Raw genomic sequence first — 17905 nt, forward strand, 5'->3', positions numbered from 1 at the left:
GTTCAGCCTTTTAATCAAAGCTTAACCCATCATGTTAAAAGTTGTGAAAGTTATAAGAATGAACTTAGCTTTTTATGCAGCTAAACCCATATAGTCTATGTTATGCAGCTAATGAAATTGAAGTTGGATACTTGCAGTCTAACCGACACAGAGCACAATTTTAACTCTGCAAATGGATGGGCTTTGAATGGGTTAAAATTGGGCCCTATATTTCAGCATTTTTTACAATGTATTTTTATATATGAAAAGAGGAAGTTGGATTCAGACTTTTGAATTAAGTAAATAAAGTGCTGACAATTTTCTATCGTCTTGTACGCAGCAACTTCCCACCTCAGGGAGCAGCTGAATAGTAACTGCTCTCTGTGTGCATGTTCATCAGAGTGCTGATGTGTCTGTGTTGAAAATCTCCCTCAAATATTCATCTTGTCTAGATATTTTAATATTTGGAGATCAAATTCCTATTGTTACACAGCATTTGGTGAGTCGGTAAAACTGGGATATCAACGCCGGCATCTCCACATCATATCATTGGTGCGTCAGCATTCTGCCCTTTTCGCACCCTTGGGCCAAGTTCTGAATCCAGCCTAGAAAGAAATTCTGCTGAAAGTTTCTGCAGTAAAGAGCGTGGTTTAATTTTATTGCATTTGTTCAAGGGGCCAGAATGTTAATCTATGCAAAACCTGGGCAAAAAGATAAGGTACACCTTGCCTTGAAAATACAGAACAATTTGTAACCAATGTGATTAGATTAGATTCCTGGCAGAACACTCAGTCTCCTGTTCAACGCTATGTGGAATTCATCAGGTCAGGATGATAAGAGTTAATACTGTAGGACGTTGCAAGCTTCTAAACAGGTTAACCAGTTAATAGGTTGAAGCTTCATAAATTTGCTTGCACAGGGAGAAACTTGATCTGTCAAATTGACTAAAACTGGCTAAATGGGTGCTTACGGTGGACGAATTTGAGTTTCCCCCCACTGTTTGTATGCATGCTTTGTGAAATTTGCAGTCTAGAAGGTTAATACATATAATCTATGGATAAGCATTTACAGCTAGAATATAACCAAGCACTGAGATAATGAAGAAATTTACCCGTTGACCTGATCGCTGTACAGTGGTGACCACTGTATATAGACACCAGTGAATCCTCACGGGGAAAAAGACCCATTTAAAGCTTTAATTTTAATAAAATACTCTTAAATTAGAGACCAGTTCATAAAATAAAACTTTACAAAGTATTTTTGTGAAGTTTTATTGCTACCATTAATTAAATCCTATGGATCTGAATCCAATGACATTTGCTGCAAATACTCCAGTAAATGTAATTTTATTAATGTCGCAGCTCCACTATCATCGGAGTTTTCATTGACAGGAGAAAAGTAGCAGATTGGCATTAAGCACACTCCATTACCCATGTCCTCCTGCCATAGACAGAAACTGAGCATGCTCTGTTGATTTATTTTACCCCAATCTTTCCTGAACTGGCACTGTCTTCCTAAAGTATCTGTTTTTATTTTAACACTTTTTCATTTTGCTTCAGCTTCAGCCAACATTGCCATGCTAGTGGCTGTTTTTTTTTTGTATATATAATGATTTTCTCCAGAAATCGTTTTGGTTTTCCACTGACCCTCTTGTTATTTACCACGTTCTCTCTCTTTCTGCAGCCAATAAGGCATCAGGGGGATCTGGAAACCGTCCCGGAAATGTCATCCGTGTCTACGGCGATGAAAACAGTGACAAGATCACCCCTGGCACATTTATACCTTACTGCTCTATGGCCCACGCTCAGCTGTGTTTCCATGGACACCGGGATGCTGTAAAGTTCTTTGTAGCAGTTCCAAGTGAGTAATTATCCACTGGAATACTGGAAACATGGTTCCTCAGCCGGGTTCTTATCGAATTTCAGGTGTGAATTGCACCCAGGGACATGGTAATTGGCAAATCTAATTCCTGTTTACCAAACCGTGTTTGTTATCGGTAGATTAAGGAAAATACTTTTGTTTAAAACCTGAGCAAAGTTACAAACTGCTTTGCATACTGGGGTACAGGGGCACAGTGGTTATATTGTGCGACCTGAAATCCAAAGGTTCAGACAATAAATACAGACATTGACAGCATTGCTCAATACATTTCAAAAAAATAATTACATTTTTTTTAAGAGCAGTTGCTGTTTTGCACAGTAACATTTCAGACTCTGTCGTTAATCTGTTTTTTCTGGAGTTGATTGAGGGAGGAATGCTGACCAGGACACGCTGGGAGAGCTTCCTTCTCTTCAAATAATACTTCAGTATCCACCTGTACTACTGAAACAATAATGTCTTTCAGAAAACCGCACCTCTGACAATGCAGAACTCTCACTACTACACAGAAATTTCAGTCCAGATTGTGTGCTTATAGTCCGGAATTGTGCATTTAGAGTATGCTCACACCTGAGTCAAGCTAACTTTATTGAATTAAGCTGACCTTATTTTTTTGAGTAAATGTATTCCCCTTTAACCACATCCAATAATTTATAACCACTCCCTTGGCCTTTTCTTCCCAAACTCAAATTATTTAATTCCAGATATATCAGAGTCTGAAAGCTGCTATTATCCTGTGCTGCTGTGCAGGAGTGACTAGATTCCGACTGGAACTGTTGGTGAAACGTGGCCACATTGTGTGTTTTACTTTAGAAGAATATTTTAATGGATTTAATCCATTGTTGTTAACAGCAGATAGGACATCCTGTTCTGAGGGTCTGTGTTCAAACCCCAGTCTCAGTGTAGACTGGATCTCGGCCACAATCTGTGAGCTAATGTTGCGGGGCATGCATGCCGTGTGCCTCATTGAAGTGAAATACTCCAGCTCTAGAGGGCTGCTTTTCTGGTGAAGCATGTCTCCAATCTGTCAGCCAGCACTGAGCCACAGTGCAGGTTTCTACTACTTTCCTGCTGATGGTCATTATATAGGAGAGGAAACTGCAGGATGGATATGTCTCTGAAAAGCAAGAGTGATCTTCACTGGTGTTAAACATTTTGAACCTTGTTTGGTCACGCTCTAGGTATCTCGTTTGGTGATGTTGAACACCCGTTTGAAAAATTAGGAGCTTCTGCGTCTGATGGATGCAGCCAGCAGTCAGTGAAATCGGTGCTGGTTATGAGCGGCGGTGAGGGCTACATTGACTTCAGGATGGGTGAGAAGATTGTAAATTTACTGCTTCATATCAATGAACTTCATTAAGGGAAATATTCCATTCATCTATGTTCTCTGCAAGGAATAGAGGGATATGGACCAAGGGCAGCCAGAAAGGATTAGTTTAATTTGGCTTCATGTTCAGCACAACATCGTAAGCCAAAGGGCCTGTTCCTGTGCTGTTTTATGTTCTATCTCCTTTACCTTAATAGAATGGAGGAGATCTATTGAAGTCCCCATTTAGTGCACTTTCCTAGTCTGGGGAAGGGAAAATAATAACTGCATGAATCCAGGCCTCCATCGCATCTCATCTGCTGGGGATATGTGTGCCGAGCTTGTGGATTTGAGTGAGGAACTTGCTGCACGAACTGAAGTACAAACTGCAGTATTACATGAAAAAGAACAGGCTGCAACTGGGAATCCATCAGCCATAATGCAGAGCAGTGATCACTCTCAATCAGCAATCTAATTGTACCTGGTCACTAAGGCCAAGGACAAACACCCAAACCTTGTAAAGTAAAGAAGAGCCGTGATCTGAATTCTACCATCGGGGATTGAGTTGAAGAGTCAACCACATTGTCTTGTATCGGAAGTCCGCTGATGGGCAGCACGGTAGCACAGTGGTTAGCACTGCTGCCTCACAGCACCAGGGACTTGGGTTCAATTCCTGGCTTGGGTCACTGTCTGTGTGGAGTCTGCACGTTCTCCCCGTGTCTGTGTGGGTTTCCTACAGGTGCTCTGGTTTCCTCCCACAGTGTGAAAGGTGTGCTAGTTGGCCATGCTAAATTCTCCCTTCGTGTACCCAAACAGGCGCTGGAGTGTGGCGACTACGGGATTTTCACAGTAACTTCATTGCAGTGTTAAGCCTACTTGTGACACTGATAAATACATTTTAAAACACTTAAAAATGATTCCTCCCATCCACCCATGCCAGCCATTGTAATACGATAACCAGCTCAGGTTAGAGTGTTCTTTTGGCAGGTGGGGTATTGGCTTCCTGTGCCATTCGTCTGTGCCATTCTGAGAAACTCGAGTGACTGCACCCTGTATAGGTTCCACCTGAAAATTCTCAATTTATTAGAGAAAAGCAATGAGACGTACGCAGTGAGTGTTCCTCATCTTGAACACACTATCCAATGATGGTGGAGACAGATTGAGTAATAACTTTCTACAGGGAATTGGATAAGTTCTTGAAAAAGAAAATTTGCAGGACCATGGGGAAAGAACAGTGTGGGTCGGGGGGAACTAATCGGAGGGGCCTTTCAAAGTATTGGTACAGATAAAATGAATGGAATGTCCAGCTTCAGTGCAGTAGGATTCTGCGAAATCATCTTGTAATCTTCATATATCACGAAATGTGTTGTTCCCTTTAGGTGATGAGAGTGAAGAGACAGAGGAGCTGAGGGAGACTCTGCAGATTCAGCCTTCATTGGCCAAAGCAGAGAGAAGTCACTTAATTGTGTGGCAGGTCACGTTCAACGAAGACTGAATGACACAACTTCACGACAGAATGACTGAGTTACACGAAAAGCTTGCATGTTGTTTTATTTTGGTTTATTTTTGTTTTATTTTCTTCACCGCAGAGTGTTTGAGCAGTTCTTCACCATGGCTCCTCAGTTTGCATGGTGGAGTACAGAGCAGGCGGGAAGCATCTCTGAACTGCTCTTCTGTCCTTGTCCTTTTTACAGGGTCTTCCTACTGTTAAAAGACGGCGCTTGCTGAGCATAGTCACTTCACTTCAAAGAACATAGGCTGCCTTAGTAAAACAACAGGTGTTAGTTGTTAAGGGTTATTATGCTAACACTATTCTAAAGAACTAATTTGTATTTGCATTATAAAGAAAGCTATTTATTTCTGTGTGGGTGTTATCACGGTTACCAAAGGATATTAACCCGGAGTAGCACTCGTGTCAAATGATTGGTAGAGAGAGAGAGAGAGAAACCAGTCAATCAGTCAGTCTTGTTTTAGAGTCTTGTGGTGTTTAGGGGAATATCATCCAGTTCAGTTTTCTTTCTTGCAATTTATTGTAGAAAACTCTGGACACACTTGACAGGGAACATTAACAACCTGTGCTGCACCTCAGAATCATTTTATACACACTACTAAACTGTCTTCTTTTCTCTAACAGAAGTGCTTTAATTATATTGACAGTTTTGTTGAGAAAGAAACATCTCCGTCTCTCTAAGCATATTTTAAAAAAAATACAAATTTTATGGTCTGTATTTTTTTTGTAAGTTGACCTCTTTAGACACTTTATCTTGTATTTTAACTGCTCTGTAATTTGAAAACCGAATGCTCCGGCGTTGAATTGCTCTCTGTTGAAACCCAAGGCTTCATTATGGTGAGCTTGAATAGCTCATATTCCAGTGTAGCCATTTCAGTATTTATTACCTATTATTAATGAACCTTTGTGGTTCAGAATGTAACTTTGTACAAGAAAAATATATATATGTATATCAAAGAAGGCTGCTGTTTTCTTGTTTGTGTTTCTGCTCTCTGAGCTAATTTGTGTAATGGGACCTGCGTTTTCACACTATAGAAACTGGAAATGGATTCATACTGGGCCCCTTGATTTGCAATGACTGAATAAATTGGATTTTATTTTTATTCGGTCAAGTTTCCTGCAATTGTTTTTCTTTGCATTTTAGCAGTCTAAATTGGTAATTGTATCAATTTTACGGTGAAACCGTGCCCTGACAAAAAATCTTCCTCAAAACCATTTCAAACAAACCTTCCCTCCCATCCAAAAACAAGCACTTTAAATTGCCCCCTTCTTGCTATGCAATGGTGGTGTCTTCCACCTTTGTTGTGTTCTCTGGGAAATTGGTTGGAATACTGTGCATTGGCTTTGGGTTCAGATCCAACACAGTATGCTCAATTGAAGGACATTTCTATGGACAGCATAGGTCCAAGGAAGGTAACTTCAACTTCAGCGTGAAACCAACCCTCAACGGTACCAGGTCCACCAGGTACCAAACTGCTCAAATTCAGCAACGATAGGCAGTGTTACTGTGGAACAGAAATGTAATGTCATCATGAGTCAAGCAGTAGCAGCCACCTCTCCAGGTCAGTAGTATCACTATTGTTGGAATGCTGTAGTAAATTTGAATCTTAAAGAACATTATTGGGTCAAAGTTGAAGAGTATTTCTACATCCAACTAGCTGTAATAATGAAGCATCCCATTTCTTCAGCACTAAGATCTTTCAGCTTGATTGTCATAAATGCCTGTCTGGCTCAGATGTTAATACTTTCACCGCTGAACCAGAATGTCACGGATTTAAGCCCAAATCCATAGACTTTAGCATATAATCTGGAGTAACAGTGTAAAGGGAATGTCAGAGTTGCTGCCTTTGATAAAAGCTAATTGAGGCCATGTTGTTTCAGGTGAATGTTAAAGATTCTATGGTGCTATTGGAAGAAGAGTAAGGAACTCTCCTTGGGAACCAGACCAACATTTCTCCTTCAAACAACAGCATCAAAAACAATTAACTGGCTAGTCCCCTCATTGGTGTCTGTGGGTTCTTGCTGTGCACAAAATGGCTGCAGCTTTTATCTACATTAGTAACTTCACAACATTGGGATGTTTGAAACTTTTTGAATAAAAACATTCATTTGTGCTTCTTTTTAATATTTTTGTTGCTTCCCTGCCCCTACCATGTCCGTCTCTTTAATTCACTCACTGTTGTTTGGGATCTTGTGCAGGATTCCTCCCCATGTTTCTCTGATTGATCATGTCCTTGACTGATTTGTTGATTTTTCTGTGTATTCTGACAGCAAGGTAAAGAGATATTTCTGCAGAATCCTGAGGAAAACCCTTGTCGGCTACCAAGCTGCTTTGTCACCAGATGCAAGCAGAGAGCTTTAGGGTGGAGTCAAGAGCACAGTCGGTCCTGGGAGTGCTTCATGCTGGTTTCCCCATTTTTGACATATAAATTCTGTGGCTGCAAAAGCAGGTCAGAAGCTGGATTCTGCACTGCGCAAATCACCTCCTGACTCCCCAAAGCCTGGCCACCATCTACAAGGCACAAGTCAGAAGTGTGATGGAATACTCTCCACTTGCCTGGATGAGTGCAGCTCCAACAACACTCAAGAAACTCCACCATCCAGGACTGCTTGATTGGCACCCTATCCACCACCAACAGCATGGCAGTGGTGTGTACCATCTACAAAATGCATTGCAGTAACTCACTAAGCTTCCTTTGACAGCACTTTCCAAACCTGCAATTGCTAGAAGGATAAGGGCAGCAGATTTTTTTTTCACTCATTCATGGGACATGGGTGTCACTGGCTGGCCAGCATTTATTGCCCATCCCTAGTTGCCCTTGAGATGGTGGTGGTGAGCTGCCTTCTCGAATCGCTGCAGTCCATGTTCTGTGGGTTGACCCACAATGCCGTTAGGAAGGGAATTCCAGGATTTTGACCCAGCGACTGAGAAGCAATAGCGATATATTTCCAAGTCAGGATGATGAATGGCTTAGAGGGGAATTTGCAGATGGTGGTGTTCCCAGGTATCTGCTGTTCTTGTCCTTCGAGATAGAAGTGGTGTTGGGATTGGAAGGTGCTGTCTAAGAATCTTTAGTAAATTGCATTGGAAATCTCCCTACAATTCACATCCTGACGAGGATGTTCCTTTACTGTCACTGGATCAAAATCACAGAACACCCTAATAGTGCCAAGGGTTAACCTGCACCACATTGACTGCAGCAGTTTAAGAGATAGCTGAGTTCCACTTTCCCGAGGGAAATTAGGTACGGGCAACAAGTGCTATGCTTGCAGCGACGCTCGCATCCCATCAATCAGTTTCTTCAAAAATGCCTGATGAAGATTGTCATCAAGTACAACATTGCTTTCTGATAGCTGGAATTTTCCAGCCCTTCACACTGGTTGGATCATCCAGTCCTGCCGATGTGAATGGAGATTCCATTGGCTTGTCAGCCCCGCTACAGCCAACATTTCAGAGTTCAATGAAAGATCATCGACGTGAAACTCTGGTTCTCTTTCCACTTATGCAACCTGATCTGCTGAGTGTTTCCAACATTTTGTTCTTTTTACTGTTAAATATTGGCTGTATAAAGCTGATAATACAGTAAACTTCTCTCTACATTGTCCCCATCAAACACTCCCCGCACATGGTTAGACAATGTGCACAAAAATGACCTGTGGGGCGGCATGGTGACACTGCTGCCTCACATTGCCAGGGACCCGGGTTCAATCCCAGCCTTTACTGTCTGTGTGGAGTTTGCACATTCTCCCTGTGTCTGCGTGGGTTTCCTCCGGGTGCTCCGGTTTCCTCCCACAGTCCAAAGATGTACAGGTTAGATAGATTGACTATGCTAAATTGCCCCTTATTGTCCAAAGATGTGTAGATTAGGGGGATTGGCCATGGTAAATGGGTAGGGATTACAGCGAGGGGGCGTGGGTAAGACACTGTCAGAGAGAGGTGTAGACTCGATGGGCTACTGGCCTCTTCTGCACTGTAGGGGTTCTATGATTGACCATTAATCTGAGTTGCAGTATAGCTGTCTGACCACAGTGTGGTGGTGGTAAACAGGGAATGAAACATCCCTATTGCCCTGCATGCAGTGAGTTACTGCAGGCTTCTGGGTCATATTGGTGGTGGTGGTGTGGGTGGAGAGTGTAAAATACCTCCATTAATATACAGGCAAATCATGTTAACGGGAACTATGGGCTTACAGGCTCGTTCTTTTTCTTGGATGAAAGGAATTCCTGGGAACAGGGTATTTGGGGATCTTCAGTGTAACCAGAAACCATCAATATTTAATACAACTTATGTCTGAACAAGTTTTTAAGGCAAATATAGCTGTTGGTGGTGAAATCAGTTCGAGGGGCTAAATGGTCTAATATTGTACCTATGTATCTGTTCTCAAAATTGAAGAAATTGGGAAAGATTTTATATTGAGTTTTGTTCTGGTGGATGAGCGATTCTGAACACGAGTTAGGAGTGTGATTCGAGTCGTTCAGCTCCCTACGGTACAATGACAGTTGAATGAATTGTGCATTTACTTGACGTTGGTTCCACTGTCAATCAAACACATTCTGAGTTAACAGGATCACCAATTCCCTGCGGAGACCCACTGAATCTGACATCTTGCACTTTGGAGAAATAGCTTGGAGCTAAACTGGAAACACTAATCAAGGTTCCGTCTGAGACACACAACAAACCATTTTATCACAACGGCTCGTGTGTGTGTGAGATTTTTAATAAAATGTATTTTGCTATCTACAAATAATGGGATTTGGGATGAGATGGTAAACTGAGGCTGCCGGCTCAGGTGGGTGTTCTAGGTTCTGAGGTACTATTGAAATTCATCAAGTTTAACCAACATTCCTCCCTCAACCAACATCTCCAGATTAACTGCTCTTCCAACTCATTTACTATTTGTGGGATCCTCCTTTGTATCAATTAGCTGCTGTTAAGTCAGTAATACAGGTGGAGGCCATTTTTACACCGCACGGTGGCACAGTGGTTAGCACTGCTGCCTCACAACGCCAAAGACCCGGGTTCAATTCCCGGCTTGGGTCACTGTCTGTGTGGAGTTCGCACGTTCTCCCCATGTCTGCGTGGGTTTCCTCCAGGTGCTCCGGTTTCCTCCCACAGTCTGAAAAACATGCTGGTTAGGTGCATTGACCTGAACAGGTACTGGAGTGTGCCAACTAGGGGAATTTCACAGTAACTTCATTGCAGTGTTAATGTAAGCCTTACTTGCAACTAATAAATTGACTTCAGTTTTTATTCCACCTTCAGCTTTTGCTACACCATTCAACTGATCATGACTGGTCTACACCTCAACTCAATTCACCTGCTTTTGGTCCTTTGTCAATAACAATCTATCTTGAAAGCTCCAATTGCCCCGTAATCCACAGACTTTTGGGGAAGGGTTCCAGATTTCCACGACCTATACTGTAAGGAGGTCAGAGAGAGGCTGCAATGAGAGACAGTCAGGTTAAGTGGGTAACATGATGCCAGATAGAGTATAATGTGGGAGGTTGTTCATTTAGGGGCTTCACTGGTTTGGCTTTTGTCTCTCCACCTCATCTTCCTGGACCCCCACCCCCCCCCCCCCCCCCCCCTGCCAAGGAAACACACCAGCTACACTGTCCACAGCAAGATTCCACAAACAACTGGTATAAATGATCAGGTCATCTGTTCTAATGTTGTTGGTTGAAGGATAAATATTGGCCTTGACACTGGGGATAGCTCACCAACTCTTCCAAAGATGGCTGCGGGATCTTTTACATCCTTCTGAGAAGTTTAACATCAGACCTGAAAGATGGTCCCTCTGACAGTGCGGCGCTCCCTCAGCCACTGACCCCCTGACAGTGCGGCGCTCCCTCAGCCACTGACCCCCTGACAGTGTGGCGCTCCCTCAGCCACTGACCCCCTGACAGTGCGGCGCTCCCTCAGCCACTAACCCTCTGACAGTGCGGCGCTCCCTCAGCCACTGACCCCCTGACAGTGCGGCGCTCCCTCAGCCACTAACCCTCTGACAGTGCGGCGCTCCCTCAGCCACTGACCCTCTGACAGTGCGGCGCTCCCTCAGCCACTGACCCTCTGACAGTGCGGCGCTTCCTCAGCCACTGACCCCCTGACAGTGCGGCGCTCCCTCAGCCACTGACCCCCTGACAGTGCGGCGCTCCCTCAGCCACTGACCCCCTGACAGTGCGGCACTCCCTCAGCCACTGACCCCCTGACAGTGCGGCGCTCCCCCAGCCACTGACACTCTGACAGTGCGGCACTCCCTCAGTACTGACCCTCTGACAGTGCGGCGCTCCCTCAGTACTGACCCTCTGACAGTGCGGCGCTCCCTCAGTACTGACACTCTGACAGTGCAGCACTCCCTCAGTACTGACACTCTGACAGTGCAGCACTCCCTCAGTACTGACCCTCTGACAGTGCAGCACTCCCTCAGTACTGACACTCTGACAGTGCAGCACTCCCTCAGTACTGACACTCTGACAGTGCAGCACTCCCTCAGTACTGACACTCTGACAGTGCAGCACTCCCTCAGTACTGACCCTCTGACAGTGCGGCGCTCCCTCAGTACTGACCCTCTGACAGTGCGGCGCTCCCTCAGTACTGACCCTCTGACAGTGCGGCGCTCCCTCAGTACTGACCCTCTGACAGTGCGGCGCTCCCTCAGTACTGACCCTCTGACAGTGCGGCGCTCCCTCAGTACTGACCCTCTGACAGTGCGGCGCTCCCTCAGTACTGACCCTCTGACAGTGCGGCGCTCCCTCAGTACTGACCCTCTGACAGTGCGGCGCTCCCTCAGTACTGACCCTCTGACAGTGCGGCGCTCCCTCAGTACTGACCCTCTGACAGTGCGGCGCTCCCTCAGCACTGACCCTCTGACAGTGCGGCGCTCCCTCAGTACTGACCATCTGACAGTGCGGCACTCCCTCAGCACTGACCCTCTGACAGTGCGGCACTCCCTCAGGACTGACCCTCTGACAGTGCGGCACTCCCTCAGCACTGACCCTCTGACAGTGCGGCACTCCCTCAGCACTGACCCTCTGACAGTGCGGCACTCCCTCAGCACTGACCCTCTGACAGTGCGGCACTCCCTCAGCACTGACCCTCTGACAGTGCAGCGCTCCCTCAGTACTGACCCTCTGACAGTGCAGCACTCTCTCAGTACTCCACTGGAGATTTAGCCTGAATTATCTCTGGAATAAGACTTGAACTGTCGGTGTTCTGATTTACAGGGCACGTTGCTGCCAGCATTTTGCCCTGAGGCCTCCCGTGTTTAGCCTGGGCTGAATTTCTGGATGTTATGCTGGGTTTCTGCAGCCCGGTTTATTCTGGTCTAACTGTGTGGCAGAGCTGGACAGGAAGCACAATCGGTGACCAAAGCAGCCACAGTTTATAAATTTTGTAAATTTGTTGCTAGTTAAAATCACCTGTAATTCTGAACACTGCAGTTGAGAGAGAGGAGATTTATGAAAATGGACACGGCAATAAAGGATTAGAGAAGCTGGGATTGCTCTATTTAAAGAGAAAGCCAAGAGGAGATTTAATGTTCAAAATCATGATGGATTTTGATGAATAGGCAAAAAGCTTTTCCATTTGGACAGTCAGTAACCAGGGAAGACAGATTGAAGGTCATTGCAAAAGAGCCAGAGACAACCTGAGTAAAGTTCTTATTAACGATGTGAGCTGTGATCTGGAATGTGCTGCCTGAAAGTGCGGTGGAAACAGATACAATCATTTTTAAAAGTAAATTTAATTAATACTTGATGAGGAGAAAATGTATATATCAGGAAAGAACAGGGAAGTGGGGCTAATGGGTAACTGTACTAAAAGGCCAAGATGAGCTGAATGAGCTCTTTCTGTGCTACATAGCTCATGGTTCTCTGAAAATATGCTTCAAGGACACAGTGACATCATCCCCAAACAGAATTGAGCGAGAGGTTTCTATTATTCCATTTTCACATCAGCCTGTGAGGAACAAAAGAAAAAACTTCAGCAAATTGTTCTCATGTTAAGGGAGTCTCTTTAAATGTCAGAGTCTTTCAAGTTGAAGTTATCGCCTGACCAGAACAGAAGCTTCCCATGTCTTCCACGTAAGTGTTTACATGGGCAGTAAGAATATCACTGGCTGTCCTTCTCCAGCAGTTCTGAAAGTGTCCACCAAGGAGCAGCATTGGCTGGAGGTTGTACTGTGGCTGGAAACAGTGCCAGAGGAAACTCCATTCATTGTCACACTAAAATTAGAAATATCCAGAGTAATATTAGCAGCTGGTGAATGTGGAGCACTGTCACACTCTTATCACAAACCACCAACTGTATTTACAATTGACTGATGTGCATTCTCAGGGAACAACTGTATCTCTTACAACGTTTTAATCTCCTGTCCCTCTACTGCTACAAGAACAACTTGTACTTACCTAACACCTTAATAGCATCCCATAGTGATTCATAGGTGTGTAAATCAGACAGTGTTTAACACCAAGCCACGCAAAGGAGGTATTTGAACAAAGTGACGAAAAGCTTGGTCAAAGAGGCAGGTTTTAGGAAGTGTTTTAAAGAGAAAGGTGGAGAAGTTTAGGGAGGGAATTCCACAGTTTAGGGCCCACAGGCAGCTGAAGGCACGGCCGCCAGTGGTGGAGCGATTAAAATGGCAGAGATCTGGAAGAATTGTAGGACTGGAGTAGGTTTTGGATGGAGGGTGGACAAAGACATGGAGAGATTTAAATACAAGAGTCATAGAGGTTTACAGCATGGAAGCAGGCCCTTCGGCCCAACTTGTCCATGCCGCCCCTTTTTTTAAACCCCTAAGCTACTCCCATTTGGCCAATATCCCGCTATACCCATCTTACCCATGTAACTGTCTAAACGCTTTTTAAAAGATAAAATTGTACCCGCCTCTAATACTACCTCTGGCAGCTTGTTCCAGACACTCACCACATTCTGTGAAAAAATTGCCCCTCTGGACCAATTTGCATCTCTCTCCTCTCACCTTAAACCTATGTTCTCTAGTTTTAGACTCCCCTACCTTTGGGAAAAGATATTGACTATCTAGCTGATCTATGCCCCTCATTATTTCATAGACCTTTATAAGATCACCCCTCGGCCTCCTACGCTCCAGAGAAAAACGTCCCAGTCTATCCAGCCTCTCCTTATAACTCAAACCATCAAACCACAAGAATGAGAATTGTAAAGTTGAGGCATTATCACACATCGTTCGGCGAACACTGGCGTGATGGGGTGAATGGGTCTTGCTGCAAGTTTGGATGTGAGCAATAGAGATATGGATGATCTGAAATTTATGGAGGCAATAAACTGGAAGCTGAGATTGTGACCATCAATCACTGCTTAATAATCAGGCTTTTCAACTACAGAAGGTATCACAGCCCCTGGGTACTTGGGCATTGGGGACACTACGACAACAGATGAATGAACACCGCTCGACAATCACCAGGCAAAACTGTTCTCTTCCTGTGGGGGAGCGCTTCAGCAGTCACGGGCATTCAGCCTCTGATCTTCAGGTAAGCGTTCTCCAAGGCGGCCTACACAACAGCACAGACTCGCTGAGCAGAAACTGATAGCTAAGTTCCACACACATGAGGACGGCCTAAACCGGGATGTTGGATTTATGTCACATTATCAATAACCCCCACAGCTTGCCTCCTGGACTTGCAGGCTGTCCTGTCTGGAGACAATACACATCTCTTTAACCTGTGCTTAATGCTCCCTCCACCCACATTGTCTATATCTTTAAGATCTGGCTGGCTGTAGGGATTCGCATTCTAATCAGTATTCTGTAACTTGATTTTTGTGTCTCTGTGCCCTGTTTAAGAGCACATTTCCACTCCATCTGATGAAGGAGCAGTGCTCCGAAAGCGAGTGGCGTTTGCTACCAAATAAACCTGTTGGACTTTAACCTGGTGTTGTTAAAACTCTTACTTGGGCACTCTCCAGCGAGGGGTTGTTGGGTATTGTGAGCAGGAACACAAGTTGTTTTTTTCTTTCCTTCCCCTTAGCCATACACCCATTACCTGCAGCATTGACTATTCCAGCACTCACCTGGCTGGCATTCCATTTCCAGCCAACATGAATTTCAACTCCGGGATTCTCAGAGACAGCTGGAAAACTCTGACCTGCTCCAATACTGGAACAGCCCCGCTCAACTCTGCCAATAAACAAAGCCACTTCAAGGTCATTGCGACACACGGAAAAACTCAACCCCTCAGCAAGAAAAATAAACTTCAAAGATAAAGTTTACGTGCTGGCATTCTTGCATCTAATCTTAAACAATCCGAACAGCACTAAAATAAATGCAAAGAAAGATATTGAATTTATTCGAGGCTTTATCTAATTTTGCAGGATCACAAGGAAATAGTAGGATCTTTGCAGCTGATTGGATCATTCTTTCAAAGAAATGTTACAGGTACAATGGGCTGAATGGCCTCAAGTCTGTCAGAAACATTTCAAACTCAATATTTCAACCCAAACCCAATGGGGCGATAGTGGTTTTATTGTCAAGTCACTGGACTAGTAATCCAAAGGCTCAGGCTAATCTTTTGGGGACCTGGGTTCAAATCCCACCATGGGAAATAGTGGAATTTAAATTCAATTAACAATCTGGAATTGGTGACAGTTATTGTGAGCCATCTGGTTTTTAGGGAAGGAAATCTGCTGTTCTTACCCTGTCTGGCCCACATGTGACTCCAGACCCACAGTTGCAATGGCTGAGTGAGACACTCAGTTCAAGGGTAATTAGGAATGGGCAACAAATGCTGGCCTTGCCAGTGACGCCCACATCCCAAGAATAAATTGTGAATAAGCAGCTCAGATACGTAACCGCCGCTTGTGTCTCTCACTTGTCACTGGCCTGAGGGTGTCTGAACCACTCTCCTTCCATCCTGTTCAGAATTAAAATGGTGCCGCACAGACGGAAGCCATTCAGCCCTTTGTGTTGGTGCTGGCTCGCCGTAAGACCCCGCCTTTTCCCTGTCGTCCTGAATTTTTTTTTCTTTTCAGACAATTATCTAATTTGAAAGCCATGATTGAATCTCCCTCCATCACACCCCCGGCAGTGCATTTCAGATCGTAACCACCTTCTGCGTAAATCTTTATCCAGTCTCTGTCCAGACCCCTCATCATTGTGAACACCTCGAGAAAATCTCTCAACCTTCTCCAAGAACAATCCAACCTCAACTTCTCCCATCTCCCCACATACTTGAAGTTTCTCATCCCTGGAACCATTCTTGTGAATCTTTTCTGCATTCTCTCCAATATCTTCACACCCTTTCTAAAGTTTGGTGTCAGAGTTGTAAATAATACTCTAGTTAAGGCTGAACCAGTGGTTAATAAAGGTTCACTGTAATTTCCTTGGGTTTTTACCTGTCCTGGTACCTTCAATAATCTAGAAATCCCCAGATCGCTCAATTCAGCCCCTTTCATTATTCCCTTTATTTTGTATTGTGTCTCTTTATTCTTTATTCACACTCTGCCATCGAGCTATAGCCCAGAACATCAGATCTCACGGGGGGCGGCCTACACCAGAGGTTCCCCAGAGATCCACACACAAAGCCTATGCAGGAATTACCCAGGAAATTCAAACTTCCGCGAGGAAATTATCCTGCTCTGGAAATCATCCGACACTGATTTAAAACGGAGAATCCAGATGATTCTGACTCTTAGCAGAAAAGTTACCTGGGAAAAGTTAGATATTCAACAAATTAAAACTACTTCTGGCTAACTATACTACTGCTCCTACCATCCCTGCCACTAGCTGACCCCCAGTTACCCTCTGACCCCCAGCTACCCCCCTGACCCTCAGCACACTGCAGAGTGCCTTGGCGGGAATTATGCTGAAATCCAGTGGGCGGGGGCTATCCTGCTGGAGAGACGGGCAGCATAACGCTGAGCGGGCCAGTGTGCTGTCAGCACCGAGATTGGCGCATGCGCAGTGGCCCTGCACTGCTGGCCTCCCAATCGCTGGCCAACCCCATGACCTCTGCAATGCCGGCCATGCAATCCCCAAACTGCTCGATCGCTGGCCCCCCAAACATGCCTGGGCCAGCCTTGACCCCCACCCACCACGATGTTCCACCCCCCAGCCCCAACCCCCCCCCCACCCCGATCATTGCCTGCCTGACCCCATCCCCAGACCCATCCTATTCCCTCTCTGACTGACCATCTGACCACCACCCCCCCTTGCATCTGACCCATTTACCTTACGCTGGGACCTTTAACCTTGCCTGGTTTATGGCAGTAAGTGCTGTAAAACAATGCCTGACATTGTTTCCCCCGATGCTGCTGCCTCGGTGAAGGCCTTGGGGACTTGCTGCTCTATTCTGAGGGTGGCCGAGTCGGAACGTGAGGCGTGAAACGTGCAGCTCCTGACCTGGGGAAGAAAATGGAGCTTGCGTGACGACAATCTGACTGACTTAAATCACAGTCACCTGATGAAGGGACAGCACTCCAAAAGCTCGTGCTACCAAATAAACCTGTTGGACTTTAACCTGGTGTTGTGAGACTACTTACTGTGCTTACCACGCTTAGGAAGTTCTGAACCTATGGACCTAGAGGCATTTACAGCAGAAAATAAGGCCATTTGGCCCATGGAGTCCATGCTGGCTCTCAGCAGTCCAGTCAGTCCACCTTCCCCGCTCGATCCCCATTGTACCGAGTTTATTTCCTTCAAATGCCCATCCAATTTCCTTTTGAAATTATTGATGAGCTTTCATCACCCTGGTACAACAGCGAGTTCCTGTCGATGACCTCTTGATGACCTTTCCTCCTATTTCACAATTCTTTCACGTTTTGTCTCAGCTGTGAATTTCCTGCGCACCAGGTCCAGGTTATTAATCTGGATCGAGAACTGACCCCCCAGGAACCTCATTCTGTTCTTTCCTCCAGTCCAAAAAACAACTGTTAATCATTACTCTCTGTTTCTTGTCATTCAGCCAACTTTATATCCCTGCTGCTGCTGTCCCTTTTGTTCCAATGGCCTTTCAATTTGCTGCCAAGTCGGTTCTGTGGCACTTTACCAAACACCTTTTCAAAGTCCACAGAGACCACGTCCACCCTGTCTCAGCTCAATAGGGATCTGATTACTGCCCCTCCCCCATACACACACACCTGCCCTTTGACCTTCTCTGGAAGCACTAACTCCTCCAATCCCCAGAGTCATGTTGACTGAATGCCAACGAGATATTCCAGAGGGCCTGGATCCCAGGCTGATTATTCCCAAATCTCCTCCAAC

General features: G+C 45.1%; 2 protein-coding genes across 9 annotated transcripts in view; one reads left to right on the forward strand and one right to left on the reverse strand.

The window, feature by feature from the left end:
• The window catches only part of LOC144501818 (C-Jun-amino-terminal kinase-interacting protein 4-like), a 274627-nt gene extending 267831 nt beyond the window's left edge, over positions 1–6796 (forward strand). For 6 of the 8 annotated variants that reach the window (XM_078225865.1, XM_078225868.1, XM_078225871.1 and 3 more), the window contains 3 exons: positions 1663–1839; positions 3039–3170; positions 4543–5781. In XM_078225865.1, coding sequence (XP_078081991.1) covers positions 1663–1839; positions 3039–3170; positions 4543–4658 — 425 coding nt within the window. In that variant the 3' untranslated portion in view covers positions 4659–5781. Of the gene's footprint in view, positions 1–1662; positions 1840–3038; positions 3171–4542; positions 5782–6554 lie in introns of those variants that run through there. The other 2 variants (XM_078225869.1, XM_078225866.1) reach the window with 2 other exon arrangements.
• A 5470-nt stretch (positions 6797–12266) lies between these two features.
• The window catches only part of LOC144501824 (uncharacterized), a 109610-nt gene continuing 103971 nt past the window's right edge, over positions 12267–17905 (reverse strand). The window contains exons 3-4 of the mRNA XM_078225877.1: positions 16874–17044; positions 12267–12630 (exon numbers count right to left, since the gene is read on the reverse strand). Of these exons, the coding sequence (XP_078082003.1) occupies positions 16875–17044 (170 nt within the window). The 3' untranslated portion in view covers positions 12267–12630; position 16874. The remainder of the gene's footprint in view (positions 12631–16873; positions 17045–17905) is intronic.

Source organism: Mustelus asterias, chromosome 12, assembly GCF_964213995.1.
Source record: "Mustelus asterias chromosome 12, sMusAst1.hap1.1, whole genome shotgun sequence".
Classification (NCBI taxonomy): Eukaryota; Metazoa; Chordata; class Chondrichthyes; order Carcharhiniformes; family Triakidae; genus Mustelus; species Mustelus asterias.